The 16,305-nt window shown below is 48.9% G+C and overlaps 1 protein-coding gene across 1 annotated transcript; it reads left to right on the top strand.

Annotated features, from left to right (window-relative positions):
• The first annotated feature begins 278 nt into the window (after positions 1 to 278).
• On the top strand, positions 279 to 3,168 carry LOC149349179 (uncharacterized). Its single transcript, XM_089576752.1, has 3 exons — positions 279 to 1,122; positions 1,606 to 1,705; positions 3,096 to 3,168. Exons 1-3 carry the CDS (start codon positions 547 to 549, stop codon positions 3,137 to 3,139), a joined length of 720 nt encoding a protein of 239 aa, XP_089432878.1. The 5' UTR covers positions 279 to 546; the 3' UTR covers positions 3,140 to 3,168.
• The last annotated feature ends 13,137 nt before the right edge of the window (positions 3,169 to 16,305 follow it).

The raw sequence follows: 16,305 nt of genomic DNA, 5'->3' as shown, positions 1-16,305 counted from the left end.
AAGAAAGACCTCGATAAGCTGATTGAAAAATTTGAGGCCCACTACAAACCAGCGAAGAATTTAACATTCAACGAGTTTCGTTTCGGCTCCCGAGATCAACGTGAGGGCGAATCTTTTAACGAATGGCTAATCGATATCCGAAGTCTTGCTCGCTTGTGCGAATTCGGAGAGCTAGAGGACAGACTACTGCGCAGTCGAATAATTCTAGGAGTTAAAGACATGGACCTGCAGCAGAAACTTCTGTCTGAAAATCCGTCGTATGCCACAACAGTGGAAATATGCCGAGCAAGGGAACAAGCGAAGGAGCATTTTAACGAGATCAGGGAGGCAGAAGTGAGCGGAACAGATGAGGCCGCCATACATGCAGTGAAATCGAAAGCTAGCCTCGGAATTTGCCCGAACTGCTGTTTCACGGAGCACGGAAAAGGAAAGTGCCCTGCGCAAGGAAAGCGCTGCAACAAGTGTGGAGGCCGAAATCACTTCGCGCGTGGATGCCGTCAACAAGCAAGACCGAGGGGCCAAGGATGCAAGATAAAACAGGTCGAAATGGCAGAGGACGAGGGTTACTTCCTTCAAACCTTGGAAGTCAATGCAACTGATAACCAAGACCGCTGGTCAGCGACTGTCGACATCGCAGGTTCCGCCATACGCTGCAAAATTGATACTGGAGCCAACTGTTGCGTCATGCCCGAAGCGACGCTCAGTAACATAACTACGAAGCCAGCACAAGACTGCTGCTCTACGCTACGGTCGTTTTTCGGGCACATAGAAAAGGCGACGAAGAAGATTGAGCTTCCGGTCGCCAGTACAACGCAGGCTACCACTGCGCTATTCTTTATCGTTAAACAAGCAGTTCCTGTTACATTGAGCGGCAAGGTGGCTGAACGCTTAGGGCTGATTGGCCGCATAAACACCGTGGACGCCTCAGAAATTAAGGAAATAGTAGAAAGATTTGAAGATGTTTTTCAGGGTTTGGGAGAAATCAAGGACGTAGCCTACCACATGGAGCTGAAACCTGAAGCTCGAGGCGTCGTCAAGCCAGCGCGACGAGTCGCCATCGCACTTCAGGAGCGCGTCCGAGCTGAGCTGGACCGGATGGAGCACGACGGCGTCGTTGCTAAGGTAACAGAACCGACTTCCTGGTCTAGTCACATGGTTGTAGTGGTAAAGAAAGAAAAAGTACGCATATGCTTGGACCCTTCTGACTTAAATAAGGCACTTCTGAGGGAGCACTACCACATGCCGACGTTAGAAGATATCCTACCGCAGCTGCATGGAGCGAAATTCTTTTCTACTCTTGATGCATCATCAGGATTCTGGCAGATTAAGTTGGACGAGCCGAGCTCCCGCCTATGCACAATGAGCACGCCCTACGGGCGATACAGATTCCTGCGCATGCCGTTCGGCATCGCTTCAGCGCCGGAAATTTTTCAGCGGGTGATGCACCGGGTACTAGAGGGCTTGAAGGGCGTTGCTGTCGTTATGGACGACATATTGGTTTGGGGAAAGTCGCGAGAGCAACACGACAGCAATTTAGTAGCTTTGCTGTCCCGATGTCGCGAACACAACTTGAAGCTCAATAAGAACAAGTGCAATTTCCTCCAGCCCAGAGTCCGCTACATGGGCCACATTCTGACTCCAGAGGGGCTGTGCCTGGACCCGAGCAGAGTCGAAGACATCATGCAAGTTCCGCAACCACAAAACCGTAAGGAACTGCAAGTTTTCCTCGGCATGATCAACTTCGTGGCGTGGTTTGTTCCTAACATATCCACGTTGTCAGCGCCGCTTCGCGAGCTGTTGAGAAAGGACGTCGCGTGGGTCTGGACAGACCAGCAAGATAGCAGTTTTCTTCAGCTTCGAGCGACTCTCACAAAGGCGCCAGTCCTTGCCTATTTTAACCAAGAAGAACCAGTCACCTTGTCAGTAGACGCCAGTCAGCATGGAGTAGGAGCCGTTCTTCTACAGAATGGGCAGCCAGTTGCGTACTCATCCCGTTCGCTAACAGAAGCACAGCAGCGCTATGCGCAGATCGAGAAGGAAACATTGGCAATTGTTCATGGTTGCACAAAATTTCAAGATTATATCTTCGGCCAATCAGAGGTTATCGTCGAGTCTGATCACAGGCCTCTGGAATCTATATTCAAAAAGCCACTTTGTGAATGCCCTCTACGATTGCAACGCATGAGGCTTGTTTTGCAAAGATTCCCAATCAAGGTGACCTTCAAACCAGGAAAGAAGTTGTTTTTAGCCGATGCGCTTTCTCGCTTCCCGAGTACTAAGGAACTAACCGACGAGACAGAACAATTTCAAGTCAGCGTTGTTTCTTCGCTTCCTGTGTCCGACCAGCAGCTCGAAAGTATTCAGCATGAAACTAACAAAGACGCTAGTATGGCTGAACTGCGCCGTTACTCGAGCACAGAATGGCCGGAAATGAAGGACCATGTGCCGCATGCCCTGCGTCCATACTGGTGCTACCGCAACGAGCTGCACGTTGAGGAAGGCCTGCTACTCAGAAGCAACAAAATAGTCATTCCTCCTGCCAAGCGACCGGAAATTCTGCGCTTGCTGCACACCGCACATGGAGGCGAAGAAAAAATGAAGATGAGAGCTAGAGAAGTAATGTTCTGGCCCGGCATGAACGCAGACATCTCATCTCTAGCTAAGTCATGTGCAGCGTGCGAAAAGTACAAGCGCAGGAACACTAGACTGCCTATGCTTAGCCACGAGATACCAGGCCTGCCATGGCAAGTAGTAGGGCTTGATATTTTCCACCACGATGACCAGTCCTACCTAATCCTCGTGGATTTCTACTCGTTCTTTTTCGAGGTTCAAAAGCTACGTCAGACAACAGCGACAGCGGTAAACAATGCGTGCATGCTCGTCTTCGCGACTCATGGAATCCCGGCAAAGCTGTGCAGTGATAACGGCCCACCTTTCAACAGCGCCTGTTTCCGCTCTTTTGCTGCGCAGCTAGGAATTGCCCACGTAACGTCAAGCCCGTACTATCCTCGTGGTAACGGCATGGCGGAGCGTGCGGTGCAGGAGGCGAAAAAACTGCTCACGAAGTGTCCTTTCGCAACCCTGGAATTTTACAGCGCCCTGCTGGAGTGGCGAAACATGCCAAGGGACGAGCAACTGAAGTCGCCCGTTCAAAGGTTGATGGGCCGCCAAACAAGGACCCAGTTGCCGGTTCTTCCCCAGCACCTCAAACCGCAAACTGTGCCATCGCAATCCGTTTGCAATCGCCTCCAGGAAATAAGAGAAAAGCAGCGCGTCTTCTACACCCGAACGGCTAAGCGTTTACCACATCTTCGCAGCGGGTCTCAAGTATCGGTGCACGACACCATACGCAGAACATGGTCGCCAGCTGTGGTTGTAGCCTAGGTCATACACCCTACTTACAGACAGCGGACAAGAGCTGCGGCGCACCAGGGAGCATCTCAGTTCCAAAGAAATGCAACCAACGTCGGACCCTGAAGCGACCATTTCTCCGGAGTCGGTATCCCAGCCTGACCAGATGGCGGAGCTACAACCTGAGGGCATCCTTCGTAGAAGTGACCGTCAGCGTAGACCGCCACAACGTTACCCTCTGCCAGAGAGACCGCAGCTTTAGGTCCCTGACATGTGAATTTGGGAACTATTTTTCCTTTTTTTTCTTGTTTCTTTTTCTTTCTCTTCGAAAAGAAGGAAGATGTAAGTATGCGCACTGTCATGTTAACACGTGCCCTTACGGTACCAAGTGCGCATGCTCATGCTTGTACCTGTCCTTATATAAGCAGCCGCTTGTCTGATAATAAACACACTTTGTTCCCTGCCTCCCGGCCGTTCACATGTAGCATCAAGACGGCGCTCGCTAGATGCTTTGAGGTGACGCTCTCAGTGAGAACCTTTCTCTTAAAGCATAAAATTGAAATGTGAGGCTGTGTAAGTATATAGTAAAGTATTTTCACTGTCGATGTGTCTAATCTGCGCGCGAACATTTAAAGGGTGAAATATTCCTAAACTAGAGCTGTGATTACGTTATATAGCGCCGCCGTTCTTTTCCGCGTGCAGACTGGCTGTCGTCACCTGCCTCAGGTGATATGGCCTACTGCTGCACCTGCAAAGTGGAACTTCAGCCCCATCTTTAGGACCTGGTTAGCGCACCTGGTTAGCCGCACTGGTTAGCGCGCATGACGGATGCGAAATGTAACAACGGAAAGAACACGCCGTGCGCACCCCCTCAGACATCATGTGCGGGAAAGAAATCTAATATGAAAATATTCTTGCCGAAAATTAATTCAATATGCTTAAGAAATGTCGTCACAAAAACAAATATTTTTTGGCTACTTTTGGGCTACGCAAAAATTTCGCTTTTGGCTACGTTTGGGCTACTACGGAAGCCAATTTGGCTACCTAAGGTCGGAGCCATCTGGCAACCCTGGGGCCTACGTCGTCTACGCATAGAGAAAGATATTGGTAAAGAGCGGACACTCGGCGAAATCTGGCCCCAGGAAATGACGCGCAATCCTCCTCCTCCACTAGGTAATCTTCCAACTCCAGGATGGCGCCACCAGTCTCTAAACGCGCGCGCGCGCGCGGGCGGGTAGCCGGCGCGGCGGCTCAGACAAGGTCTATTGAAATAGGTCGCGAAGCCGGAGCCCGAATGCGGTCCAGAACCAAGTGCTAGCGACATCAAATTATGGGTGGAACTAAAGCGCCAAAATGAAATGAGTGGACAAACAACTAGAAGAGGAAAATAATTAGGACATATTTTGTGTTTCAAAAGCATTCAAAAACAATTGCAGTGATTCCTTTTTAAAATATTTTAGTTGTGTGCATTTTGTTAGAAAGTATAGCGCTTGCTTAGTAAAAATTTATGACAGCGTTCGCTCAGAGTAGCGGCAATGGCAGCGGGACGATGCCAAGGTTGACGGTGCTCTGATGTAATACCCTGGTCATATCTTTTGACCATTCTGCTTGCTTTTGTTTGAAACTCGATTCTGCTAGCCCTACTTTTTCCTCGTTGCTTGTTGCTCGAGTTCTTGGTGTGCATCGTTCGTGTACAGTTTCCGCTTTTGCCTTTTGCCAGCGCTTCTGTTTAGTTTCGTTCCGTTGGGTGCGGTTCTGTCGCTTTTGCCCCCAAAGGGCATCGTCTGTGGCCATGGCGCCTCCGTACGCAAAAAAGAGGTGTGCGGTTGCACGATGTGCGAGCGATAACCTGTCTGGCGGCGTCACATTTCATCGCTTCAGCGCGACACCTGCGACATTCAGCGCGACACCTGAGGCGAGGACGAAGGAAAAAGGCACAACGAGAACTGACTACCTAAAAATAGCGTTGGTGGTCGGCACTCGTGTCTTCTTTCTTCGTTCTCGTGTCGGGTGTCGCGCTGAAGCGTCGCGGCGTTCAGCAGTTTATTTTTCCCGCCAAGCAGCACCTGACGCTGACGTCACGTATATGACGTCACTAAAACACGTGACTTTGACGTCGCGTTTTTGTTTTAATTATGACGTCAGTTTTTAGTTGTCCACGCATTTCGAAGACGGCGCTGGCTGCGCACCACAAGCCGCCATGTTTTGAACGTATGGGCTTCTATGGAGCCTACGCTACCATAGTACATCTACCTTGGCTCAGACCCATCCGAGTGGCAGACAACGGAGCATCGTGGGGGCTGTTTTGTGCGCGTGAAAGCGTGCGGCGTATTTGTTCGTGCGGGCAGACCGCAATTTTTTTCGTCTCTCTTGCCCTTCGACGCAGAACTCCTCCTGTTTATGACGGCGGCAAGGTGAGAAATGTTTATTTGTGGAAGTACGCTGTATTGCATGCAATTTAGGCGGCCGCGCCGGCCGCCGTTGCCTGTCTGCAGTTCGTGAAGCGGCGCGCTCGCTCTGTGGCCAGCCGGCTGTTGTTCACGGCATTCTTGCAGTTTGTGACAACGTCAAGGAAGGAATGTTTTGTTTTTGCAAAAGTACGCTACATTTCAAGCACTTTATGCAAAATTACGCTGCATTTCGAGCACTCTAGCTTAGTACGCCGGCGCAGCTGTGAAGGGCGCGCGCACGCTGTGTCATGCTACGCCGTGGCGGGAGCGGCGGGAGGAATGATGCTGCATGATGCAGCCTCGCCGGTCCGTGCGTAGAGACAAAAAAAAAACCTGCCCACGGCCTGTGGCCCGACGCGCTGTGCCTAGCGGTTAGTTTTGCTTGGTTTCGCGCTTTCTCGGGACGTCACGTTTTTGAATGGCCCCCGACAATATGTAACTTCTTATGGGTGACATTTGTCGGTGTAAGGTTAAAATGTACTTTTTTGAAAGTGGGCGAACGGCGAAGACGACCGTTCCCGCGCAGCAAGTACGGGACCGTAGTTTTCAAGACTGGTGGAAAAAAAAGATGACGCACGAAAAGCTCAAAAACCTTACTCTTGTAGTACGTATGTATTATGTAGTACGTGTGAAAGAGTCCGTTATCTGCGCTCGTGGAAACGCACATTTCGCCCGTGCATTGACAACACAGGGATGCGCTTTTGAAAACCGGCAAAAAAAGGCAACGCGTCGGGCTTTCTAAACTCTAAAGAGCTTGAAAACCAGGAACTGTTGCGCCGATAGTTTAATTTTCTATGCTTCTTAAAACATACGTTGCACCCGTGTGTTTCTCAGTGCTCCTAACACATTGTGTACTTCTGGTTCGTAGTCCGTGTTGTGGCCGTCTTTGTACGAAATATTCTCGAACAAACCGCGTACTCTGCTGTCCACCTAGGTTTTAGAAGGTAGACAATAACGTCGGGGAATGTAGAAATGCTTGCAAAAAGCTGATTGGTATCTGCCGTGTAGTACGGTATGTGTATTGTACTTTGCGCAACGACGTTCAGCACGCGAGTTTCGCAAAAACATGTTTACTCCGCTCGTAATTTCGTTCCCTCGCCGCTTTCGCACCTTTTCACTGTTTACTGAGTTACAATATAAGGTGACTGAGAATGACCATACTTGCGAATTTTTCAGGTGATGCCACCCGTCGGCAACACCTGCTGTGTGCCGTGGTGCCGCAACAGGATCAACTTGAGCAGGAGGCCAGGAACCATCTTCCGCATCCCACGGCTTTGTTTATGTTGCACAAAATAAATGTTCTCATTTCACTCAAACCCTGGTGTCTTTTGTGGAGTGCTAATATGTGGCAAAGGCTGTGATGCAGCTGCGTTCATGGCTGGTCAAAAGCACTCGAAATCTATTTAATTATACGCTGCCAACGGCGCAGGGGGCGCGGCGTATGCTAACATTCAAACCGCGCGCCCCTGAAACCGGAACCGGAAGTCGCCCCAGGCAGCGAGGCGCAGCGCATGCAGCCATTCAAACTGCGCGCGTTGAAACCGAAACCGGATGTTATGAGACTCCGCCCGCTTGGTGCGCTGCAGTCAAATGGGCCGCTGGGCCCTATGGGAGTGTCCGCTCTTTACCAATATCTTTCTCTATGGTCTACGAGGCTGCCGTTACTCGGCGCGGGTCTCCGCTCGCCGTTGCCGGCTCGCTGGGTCCCTGCCTTTCGAGCGCCCCGAGGACCTGCTGGACGGCCCATAGCTGTTGGTCATGGTTGTTGCTCTTCGCGGCTGCCTCCAGCCGCGGCGGGATTGTTCCTGATCTTGCTTCCTTTGGATTTCTGATGCAGTCCCACAAGATGTGCGTGTGATCTGCCGGCTCCCTCCGGCAGACTCTACACGTATCGGTCGGGTAGGTCTCGGGGTACATGCGATGCATCAGTCCCGGGCACGGTAGCGATCCGGTCTGGAGCTGTCTCAGTAGTACCGCCTCCGCTCGACTGAGCCTCGGGTGCGGGGGTGGGAGAGTCCTGCGAGCCAGGCGGTAGGCCTTCGTGATTTCGCTGTAGTCGGTCATGCGGTCCTTGGTTCCGAACCACGTCGGACGGTGTGTTGCCGGGGCGCGGTTGGTTAGCGCTCGCGCCGCTGCGGGTGCCGTCTCATTGTGGTTCACACTGTGTTCCGACGTGTCGCCCGCGTGCGCCGGAAACCACTTGATTCTTACTCTTCTGTCTTGCAGTTTAGTCGCTCGTAGTATGCGCTCGGCCTCCCTGCAGACTTGGCCTTTGGCGAAGTTTCGCACCGCCTGTCTCGAGTCACTCAGCACCGTGTAGCAGTCTGCGTCGGCGATGGCCAGGGCGATGGCCACCTCCTCCGCTTGTTCCGCTCCGGCGCCTCTCACGCTCGCTGCCGTCCTCGTGGCGCCGGTCGACGCCTCTATGACGACAGCTGCGAAGGCGTTCCGTTGGTATTCGACCGCGTCCACGTACCGCGCGTGCTCGTCGTTGGCGTGCAGGTCGATGAGAGCCTTGGCCCTCGCCGCTCTTCTTCCCTTGTTGTACTCGGGGTTCATGTTCTTGGGTATGGGGTCGATTCTGGTCTGGCGTCGGACCTCTTCGGGGACTTATGCCGCCGCGGTGGCTCAGCGGTTATGGTGCTCGGCTGCTGACCCGAAAGACGCGGGTTCGATCCCGGCCGCGGCGGCTGGAATTTCTTTGGAGGAGAAATTCTAGAGGCCCGTGTACTGTGCGATGTCAGTGCATGTTAAAGAACCCCAGGTGGTCGAAATTTCCGGAGCCCTTCACTACGGCGTCTCTCATAGCCTTAGTCGCTTTGGGACGTTAAACCCCATAAACCAACCAACCCTCTTCGGGGACGGGGAGCTTCGTCTCCGCCTCGTTCGAGTGTCCTATTCCCAGGTCGTCCAGTATCTTCCTCCCGGCTTTGGTCGTGGACAGCCGCTCCAGTTGAGAGGTCCGTTGCGCTTCGGCTATTTCTTCGAGCGTGTTGTGCATCCCGAGTTGTAAGAGGCGGGTCGTGCTCGTGGACTCGAACAGGCCCAGCGCCGCCTTGTACGCTCTCCTGATGATTACATTAATTTTGTTGCGTTCGTGTTGCAGCCATCATTAGCATCAAGCGGTACATTCGTGCTTTCGCCGTTGGCTTTCCCGCAAAAGATATCAATGTTGAAGGGGTACCCTGATAAAGAGCAAAGGATCTATTCCTTATAACCAAAGCGTATTGGTTTTCTTTTATGAACATCTTACATCTGTGTCGACCAAAATACGGCATCATTTGCTCGTCCACGCTGAGATTCTTCGAAAAAATTCCAAACTGCTGAAGGGAGCTATTGACAAGCCCAAGTAGAGGTCTTATGTTCGCCACCTTGTCACCCTTCTCAAGGTTTTCACTGTCAGACGCATCGATGTACCTCTTTACTAGCCGGAATTTCGCGCGGCTCATTGTATTTGCCACCATCGGAACACGGAGGTCTTCAGCTTTCGACCAACAGAGGTCAAAGTGTGGGAGCTTGTGGTAACCACTCAAGAAGAGAATGGCGACAAACTGGTGTCTTTTTCAGTTATACTGACGCTGTGGTCGTTTTGTTGCTTGGCATAACGATTGGATTCTTCGCATGAGGCCTATAATTTCCGTGTTCAGTAGGCGGGCGAAGAGATCAAACGGCTCCTCATCCACAAGCTCGATAACTCGCAGTGGTTGAAGCTCAGTCTCTACTACTGGGCCCGAATACTAAGCCTCCAGAGAGGGGAATCTTGAGATGCTATTTTCGAGGGTGCTGCTTCCCGGAGAGCTCCTTCACATTCGTCGGCATCAGCCGTGTGGACTTCAACCTCACCTGCAACATCGTTCGGTAGAGAGATATATCGCCCTCCTCTTCATCCGTAAGCAATCAGTTTACTTCTGCAGAACCGTCGGCGAGAACCATTTCCACCGCAAGGAACTTTTTCCGGGGCATCTGCGATAAGAAAGACCCGCTGAAGCCAACATACACGCACCCGCAGTAAGGCTGAGCCCACTACCCTACTTTCGGGAACATGCAGACATTTACGTTATCCATGCAAGCACACTGATCTCCACTAGGGGAACTGGATGCCGCATCGGGCACCCGAAAATGAAGCCACCGGAAGTAAGCGGCCTTGTCCCGGAAGTCAGCCTTTGGCAGTGCATGAAATCGGACCACAGCACGGTTTTTCAGTTCCAGTTTTGTTTTCCTACTTAGCATTTCGTCTTTTCGTCGTCCTCGTCTTTTTACATGACAATGCCTACCTGTTGCGCCGTCAACTGAGCGAGGAGACCAGCGAAGTCTTCGGGAAAGACGTTTCAAAAATAAGGGTCCATTGCATCGCAATGGGACGACACTAGCAGACGACAGGACGTCGCTACACGCAGCAAGTATGGAGCCTCGTCTACTCAGCCCCGTGTCGTCTCGTTTGCCTAGCTTCGCCAACTCTGCTCTTTACTGTGATGCTTGTTCCCGCGCTCAAGCCCAAGTTATGCTATCAATGGGGGATAAATATAAGAAAGATTAGGTTGAAACATTCACCAGGCAGCTTAGTGTAGCGACCATTTTACCGAATTATGTTTAGACCGAACAGGAGCGAGGGCTAGGATACTATCTTGTGAGGTGTCGACGGTTTTCGGTTGGTTCACATTAGCGCCTCCAAAAGGTATGGTACTGCTTTTTCGACGGAGCGTGTCATGTACTGTTTCGTATTGTAGCAAGTTAAGTCTGAATGGGCTTTAATTCGCGGTGCTTGGGGCAGTTGACTTCTAACAGCGCTTCTTACGCGCACTGCAGCATTCGTCTTTCTTGTCAGTCGTTCCTCTCGCGCTGTGCCTTTTCTTTGCTGCACGAAAATTCGGTTTTATGATGACCTAGCCTCATCGTCATTCCACTACTTCTCCTTCACGCTCGGAAGGCAAGAACCAGAAAAGAACGTAATGTTTAATGCACGTTCCACGAAACACAAAAAAGTGCATGTAGAAATCAATAAGTCATCTACACCAAGATGTTTTGACGTCCTATAGAAGCATAGCCAAGATTTTATATAGCTGTCCAAAGTCTTGAAGACCTCCTGTAGCCTAGGCTAATGCAACGCTATCTGTCGGCTACAAGAGGTTTTTGTTGACATCTTGTAGACTTCTAGCTGATACCTTGTTTAGTTGTAAAGAAGTGTTTTAGCTCTTCTGTAGCTGTGGTATCCGATGCTAGTAGTTGGCTAATAGAGGTCTAACCTAGCTGTATATAGATGTATTTTAGGTATTTTGTATCGGGGCTTATGTAATGATGTTCAATGAAAGGCACTTTACGAAGAGCCCGTCCTTGACGCCTCGCAAGCAATAAGAACTGAGGAAAGTACAAACGTCTTCCATGCTTAGGAGGCAAAATGTGCATTGAGGGTGTGCGAAAACTTGTTGCTTAGCTGTCTCTTGCCCCTATTCTCTGATATTTGGCTTGTTGTCTGCAGACGAAAAGTATATTTGCTTCAGCAGAAGTCTAGGTACCAGGTAATTAATTCATGAGATAATGCAGCAGTTTCTTTTTCAACAAAATTTTGCATATCAAGAGTGCAAAAGAAACTGCTGTGTCATTTCATGTATATACTGCCTGGTAGCTAGACCTCTGCTAAATGCAAACACTCCTTTAATCTGCATCTGTAGACAACTGGCCAAATGCAAGGCAAGAAAGACAAGAGAGCACAGCAAGAAGTTTTCTCATACACCCTCAATACACATTTTTTCTCCCAAGTGTGCAAGAGATCTGTATCTTCTCTTGAGCTGTTATTGCTCGTGAGACAGCAAGATGAGCTCTTCGTAAAGCCCCTTTAACTTTGGCTGCTGCGTAAATATAAGTAAATTGTGCAAATCTGACAGTCTTGCAATGCTTACTGCAAGATGAAAGCTTTGGGCAGGCAAACTGTGTTAATTAAATTCATTCATAGTAGAACTACAAGTAAAATTCAGACTAAAGAAAAAAAAGAGCCAATGTCGTTGGTTCTTAATGCAAGCTCTGTTCTGAGTGCAAAAAAAGAGCAAGAAATGGCTTCAATCAAAGAATCATTTTATTGCCTCAGTAATACATACCCGCTTCTTAGGATTAAAAAAAGTGACACATTGAATCAAAACACACAAAAAATACCTCAAGAGAACAAAAAGTGCCACATGGTAAGAACAGTTGACAGCTGTCTGCCATATGCATGGTAGGCACCATGCCCACGTCTCCCACGATGACTCCGACACAGATGTTTGCAGTCGCACTCCACAGCGGGCATAAAAAAGGCCATCGTTACGTTAAGGCCATCGTGAACAGAAAAATTAATGTCAATTTTCAGCACTCAATATTTTTTTATTAAGTGCACATAAGCAGACGAAAAATACACAAGACAGCCAGCAACTAATAACTGTACATCATTCACAAGGGTAGAAACTTGGGCGAGTCGATAACTGTGATCCATGGTACGAGAGGTAGCGCAAAACGGGACAAGGGCAGAGAAAGACGCACACAACACAGGCGCTAACTTTTAACTGACATAGCCCAGGCGACCAAGATGAACGTGAACCGTGAGGGCAAACAGGCGCATGTGCCCGGAAAAAATGAAAATCAGGTGAACGAGGAACTATAGACACGTACGACTCAGCGATTGTTTAAGAAGGCCAGTTCTCTTTTGGACATGGAGATAGATGGCTTGCTGACACATTTATCTTCCAAAGCAGGAATACGCGCTGCTTCAATAATTTCATGTGTTCACCGATTCCGGTGTCTGGCCATGATCGAGCACTTATCCAAAAACGGCACACAACCCCACTCCTTACAGTGCAAAACCAGATTACTGCCAGCAAAAGTTTTCAAGTTGTTTTTGTGTTCACGAAGCATCTCATGCAAGCAACGACCAGACTGGCCAACGTACCGCTTGTCACAAGAGAGTGGGATGCCATGAACAATGCCTTCAGTACATTTGACGAATTTTTTCCTGTGACTAATGGTGCACTGCAGCTTTAGCGGATGTCTACCGGCGGGCAAAGTTTTTTTGGATAGCACACTCAGTTTTTCAGGGGCTGACAAAAGCACGCAAACATTCGCTTTCGTTCCAATTTTCCCAGTAAACCATAAAACGTACCATAGACATCAGCGAGATATTTACGCTGGACATTAGACACCTCCATTAGACATCCATTTTAGTACCGTTTACGAAAAATCTACGTACCTACAACATGAAAATTGGGGTCCAGTTCACGTTGTAAGTACGTACTGCAGACATCACGCTCGACATTTATCAGATATTTGTGAACATGTAAGTACGCCCAGTCTACGTAGCCTAGACGTCTATATAAAGAGAATCTGATTATACATAAATCAATACCCAGGTGAAAATTTCTAACTGGTTCCAGTCCAACTGTTTTAAGGGACACATTTCCAGTTGTTGCAACTGGAAATTTGTTCCTTAAACCAGTTGCGACTGGAACCAGATGCAATACGAGATGCAGCTGACACCTGTTACAACTCCAGATGGAACGGAGACCTACTGCATCCCAGCCACAGACTTCCCTATGGAGTCGTCGGGACGTCCAAGCACTCCAGCTAGCTCAAATACAGTTGAGTAAGCGAGTACATGGCCATCACGGGAGCCCAAAACACTGCAGATGACTTCAGAGTGCGTCAGTATTTTATTGCGCTCGGCGCTTTCACTGAATCTTCTCGTTGAGCATAATCGTCAGGTTTACAGCTGCGGTGGCATCAATACTCTTCTGCCCAGCCCAATAAGTCAGGGTTGCTGCAAAAGAAAGCATAATTGTTCACTTTTACAGGTGACAAGAGAATAGCACAGCAACCACAACAAACAAACCCAGTAATTTACGCCACTTTTACCGACGCAAGTCTATGAAGCATCAAAGGTTGCCCTTGCAGCTCTAAAAGGCAGTCGTGCTGAGCGGAGCGTGCTTGCACTCGCACTTCGGCACACCATCCGAACGCATGCCCACATTTCGGTAGTAGAGGCCAGTTGCATACATCACCAGCCTTTGTTTCAATACACAGCGAGTTTGGCAAAACAGCCAAACGAGTGAGCGTAAAAATATAACGTGCCGATAAATGCGTTAGAATTTTTTCATTACGAACGCAAAAATAGCATAAAATACACTTCAATGAGTAAACTGAGACTGAGTACGCAATAAGATAGGTCACAATTCCAGCCGGTGAAAACGACTTGTAGTCCTAATTCGTACTGACGGGTCCACTTCGCCGAGTAGTAAAAGCAAGCAAACTGTCTTCCTTCAGCTCCATCAAGGAAAGAACGGTTGAACAATCTCGCCAGCAATAATAAGGGAATAATTAATTCTGTGTCGAGCTTCTTCAAACACAACGTTCCCACGGAACACGATGAGAAATCGCACACGCCGTGCGCTCTACCACTGCCGCCATGGCTGAACCTAGCCTCGTGCAGATGTGCGAAACTGTCTCATATTTTGTACCGTCTCTTTTTTGTACTTACAGTAGCAGGCTTGCTCTGGCACGAAAAATAAGTTAATAATTTTTAAATTGTAGCATATTACTTTTTTCACAGCTGCAATCGCCATGCGCAGTTTGCGCTATTATTGATAAAATACGATACGAACTACAACGCGATGGCGGCGTAGACAATTCACCGCGCTTCCCCCCCCCGCCGCCGCCTCTCCGCGGCACAGAACAGGCATATAGGCAGCGCATGTAGCATGAAGGCAAGATGACCAATTATCGTTAGGGTAACGGGCTGGATTCAGAGAGAACGCAAACACACCAGAGAGGATCAGGGCAGGTGGGCAGATGAGGTTCGGAAGTTTGCTGGGATAAGGGGGCCACCGCTGGCACAGGGTTAACTGGAGAAATTTTTGGCCTGCACTGGACATGATTACAGTGTTGACATGATGATAAAAAGCGGGACTCAAGAAGTTTATTCTCAAGAAATATGAGGTCACACATTCAGCTACACAAATGCCTAAGCTTTCCTCAGTTCAACATTCCAATAGTTAGTTATCATTGCTAGCGCGATTAGCTGATTTAAGACATTTTTGAGAAAAATTAACTCCTTAAAATTGAACCCATTTTTGTACTTTAAATAGTTGGATAAGTTGAATAAAGCATGCTTAATAAGAAAAAATGGTTATTATATAGTCCTGGCTGCTAAATAACAAAAAAGTTTTTTAGTGTGCCCTCACTTTTCAGTGTGGTTGAGATAGCTTGCAGGCTGTAGCACAAGGTATAAATTGAATGTAAGAATAGTAATGAAATAACAATGCGAATCCTGACCAAAGTGACTGGCATTTCAAACCAACTGCGTACAGTTGAGTCAGAAACCTGATGCGTGTGCATTCAGATTTGTCTTTACTACTTCCCCGTATTTTTCTTCTTTCTAGGTAGGGAATGCTTTCATATTCAAATGACGGCACACACGATTAATCGGAACTAAGGCCCAGGAGCGCTGCCCGAGCTTTGGAAACGACCGCGGAGCCTACTCATCGGCCACATCGCTGTTCCAAGCGTTCAGAGCAACCGTATTTCAAGTCCTGGCGGGATTCTCCCCTGCTGCCATCTGTCTTCACTGAATTGAGCTTCGTCTGCTGCTTATCGGCTTCATCAGGGGGGCGTTCGTTTTCCAGTGCACTGCAGTTACTTTGGCAGTGGCAGCGGCGGCGTACAGACATTCCGTGACCGAGTTCGTCTATTTTACAGGTTGGTGGGCATTTATACTTATCACTGTTAAGGCTACATATAGTTTTCGTCTTTGCTGCTGCTGCCGCTGCCATGATACTGTAGTGCGAGTGTCACCTTACTTCGTTGCCTATAGTACTTTATCCTCTGTTGTAGTCCCGAGCAATGCCGGAGAATACTATTTGTATTGCATGTAAAGAGAACCTTGATGATGGCGACGAGTGTATCACTTGTGAGGAATGCAGTTGCAGTTACCACAATGGAAACTGTTCTGGAGGTTATGTAGAAAGTACAAAGGGGAAAGCCTCCAAGACCACATGGAAGTGTCCGACTTGCATACTTGCCAGAACCAGAGGGGGAAAGTCGAATGAAAAGTCGAAAAATGAACAGGCATGTGAGCACAAGGCTGAACTATCGCAAATCAACGCCAAGTTAACTGTTCTCTTGCAGATGAAAGAGAAAGTTGACGCTCTAAGTAGCTTGAAAGAAGTTATAGAAAGTCTTGAACAGTCAGTGCAGATGATGTCAGCCAAGTATGACGAGCTTCTAGAAACGCAAAAACGACACGATACGGAAATACAAAATCTGAACAAACGTCTTGAAGTCGTAGAATCGGTGGGATCTGAGGCTGAGGTGGGTCGATTGAAAAGGCAAATAAATGACCTTGAACAGTATGGACGACGCCAGAATCTTGAGATCCATGGTCTGAAATACACTGAGAACGAAAACGTGTTGGCTGTTGTGAACGACCTTGCATTGTCTTTGAGCCTTGAACCGGTCACTGAGAGTGAAATTGAAGGTGTGCACAGAC

The sequence above is a fragment of the Amblyomma mixtum genome, chromosome 3 (assembly GCF_055824585.1).
Source record: "Amblyomma mixtum isolate Tamu chromosome 3, ASM5582458v1, whole genome shotgun sequence".
NCBI lineage: Eukaryota > Metazoa > Arthropoda > Arachnida > Ixodida > Ixodidae > Amblyomma > Amblyomma mixtum.
This window is presented reverse-complemented; position numbering and strand designations above follow the sequence as displayed.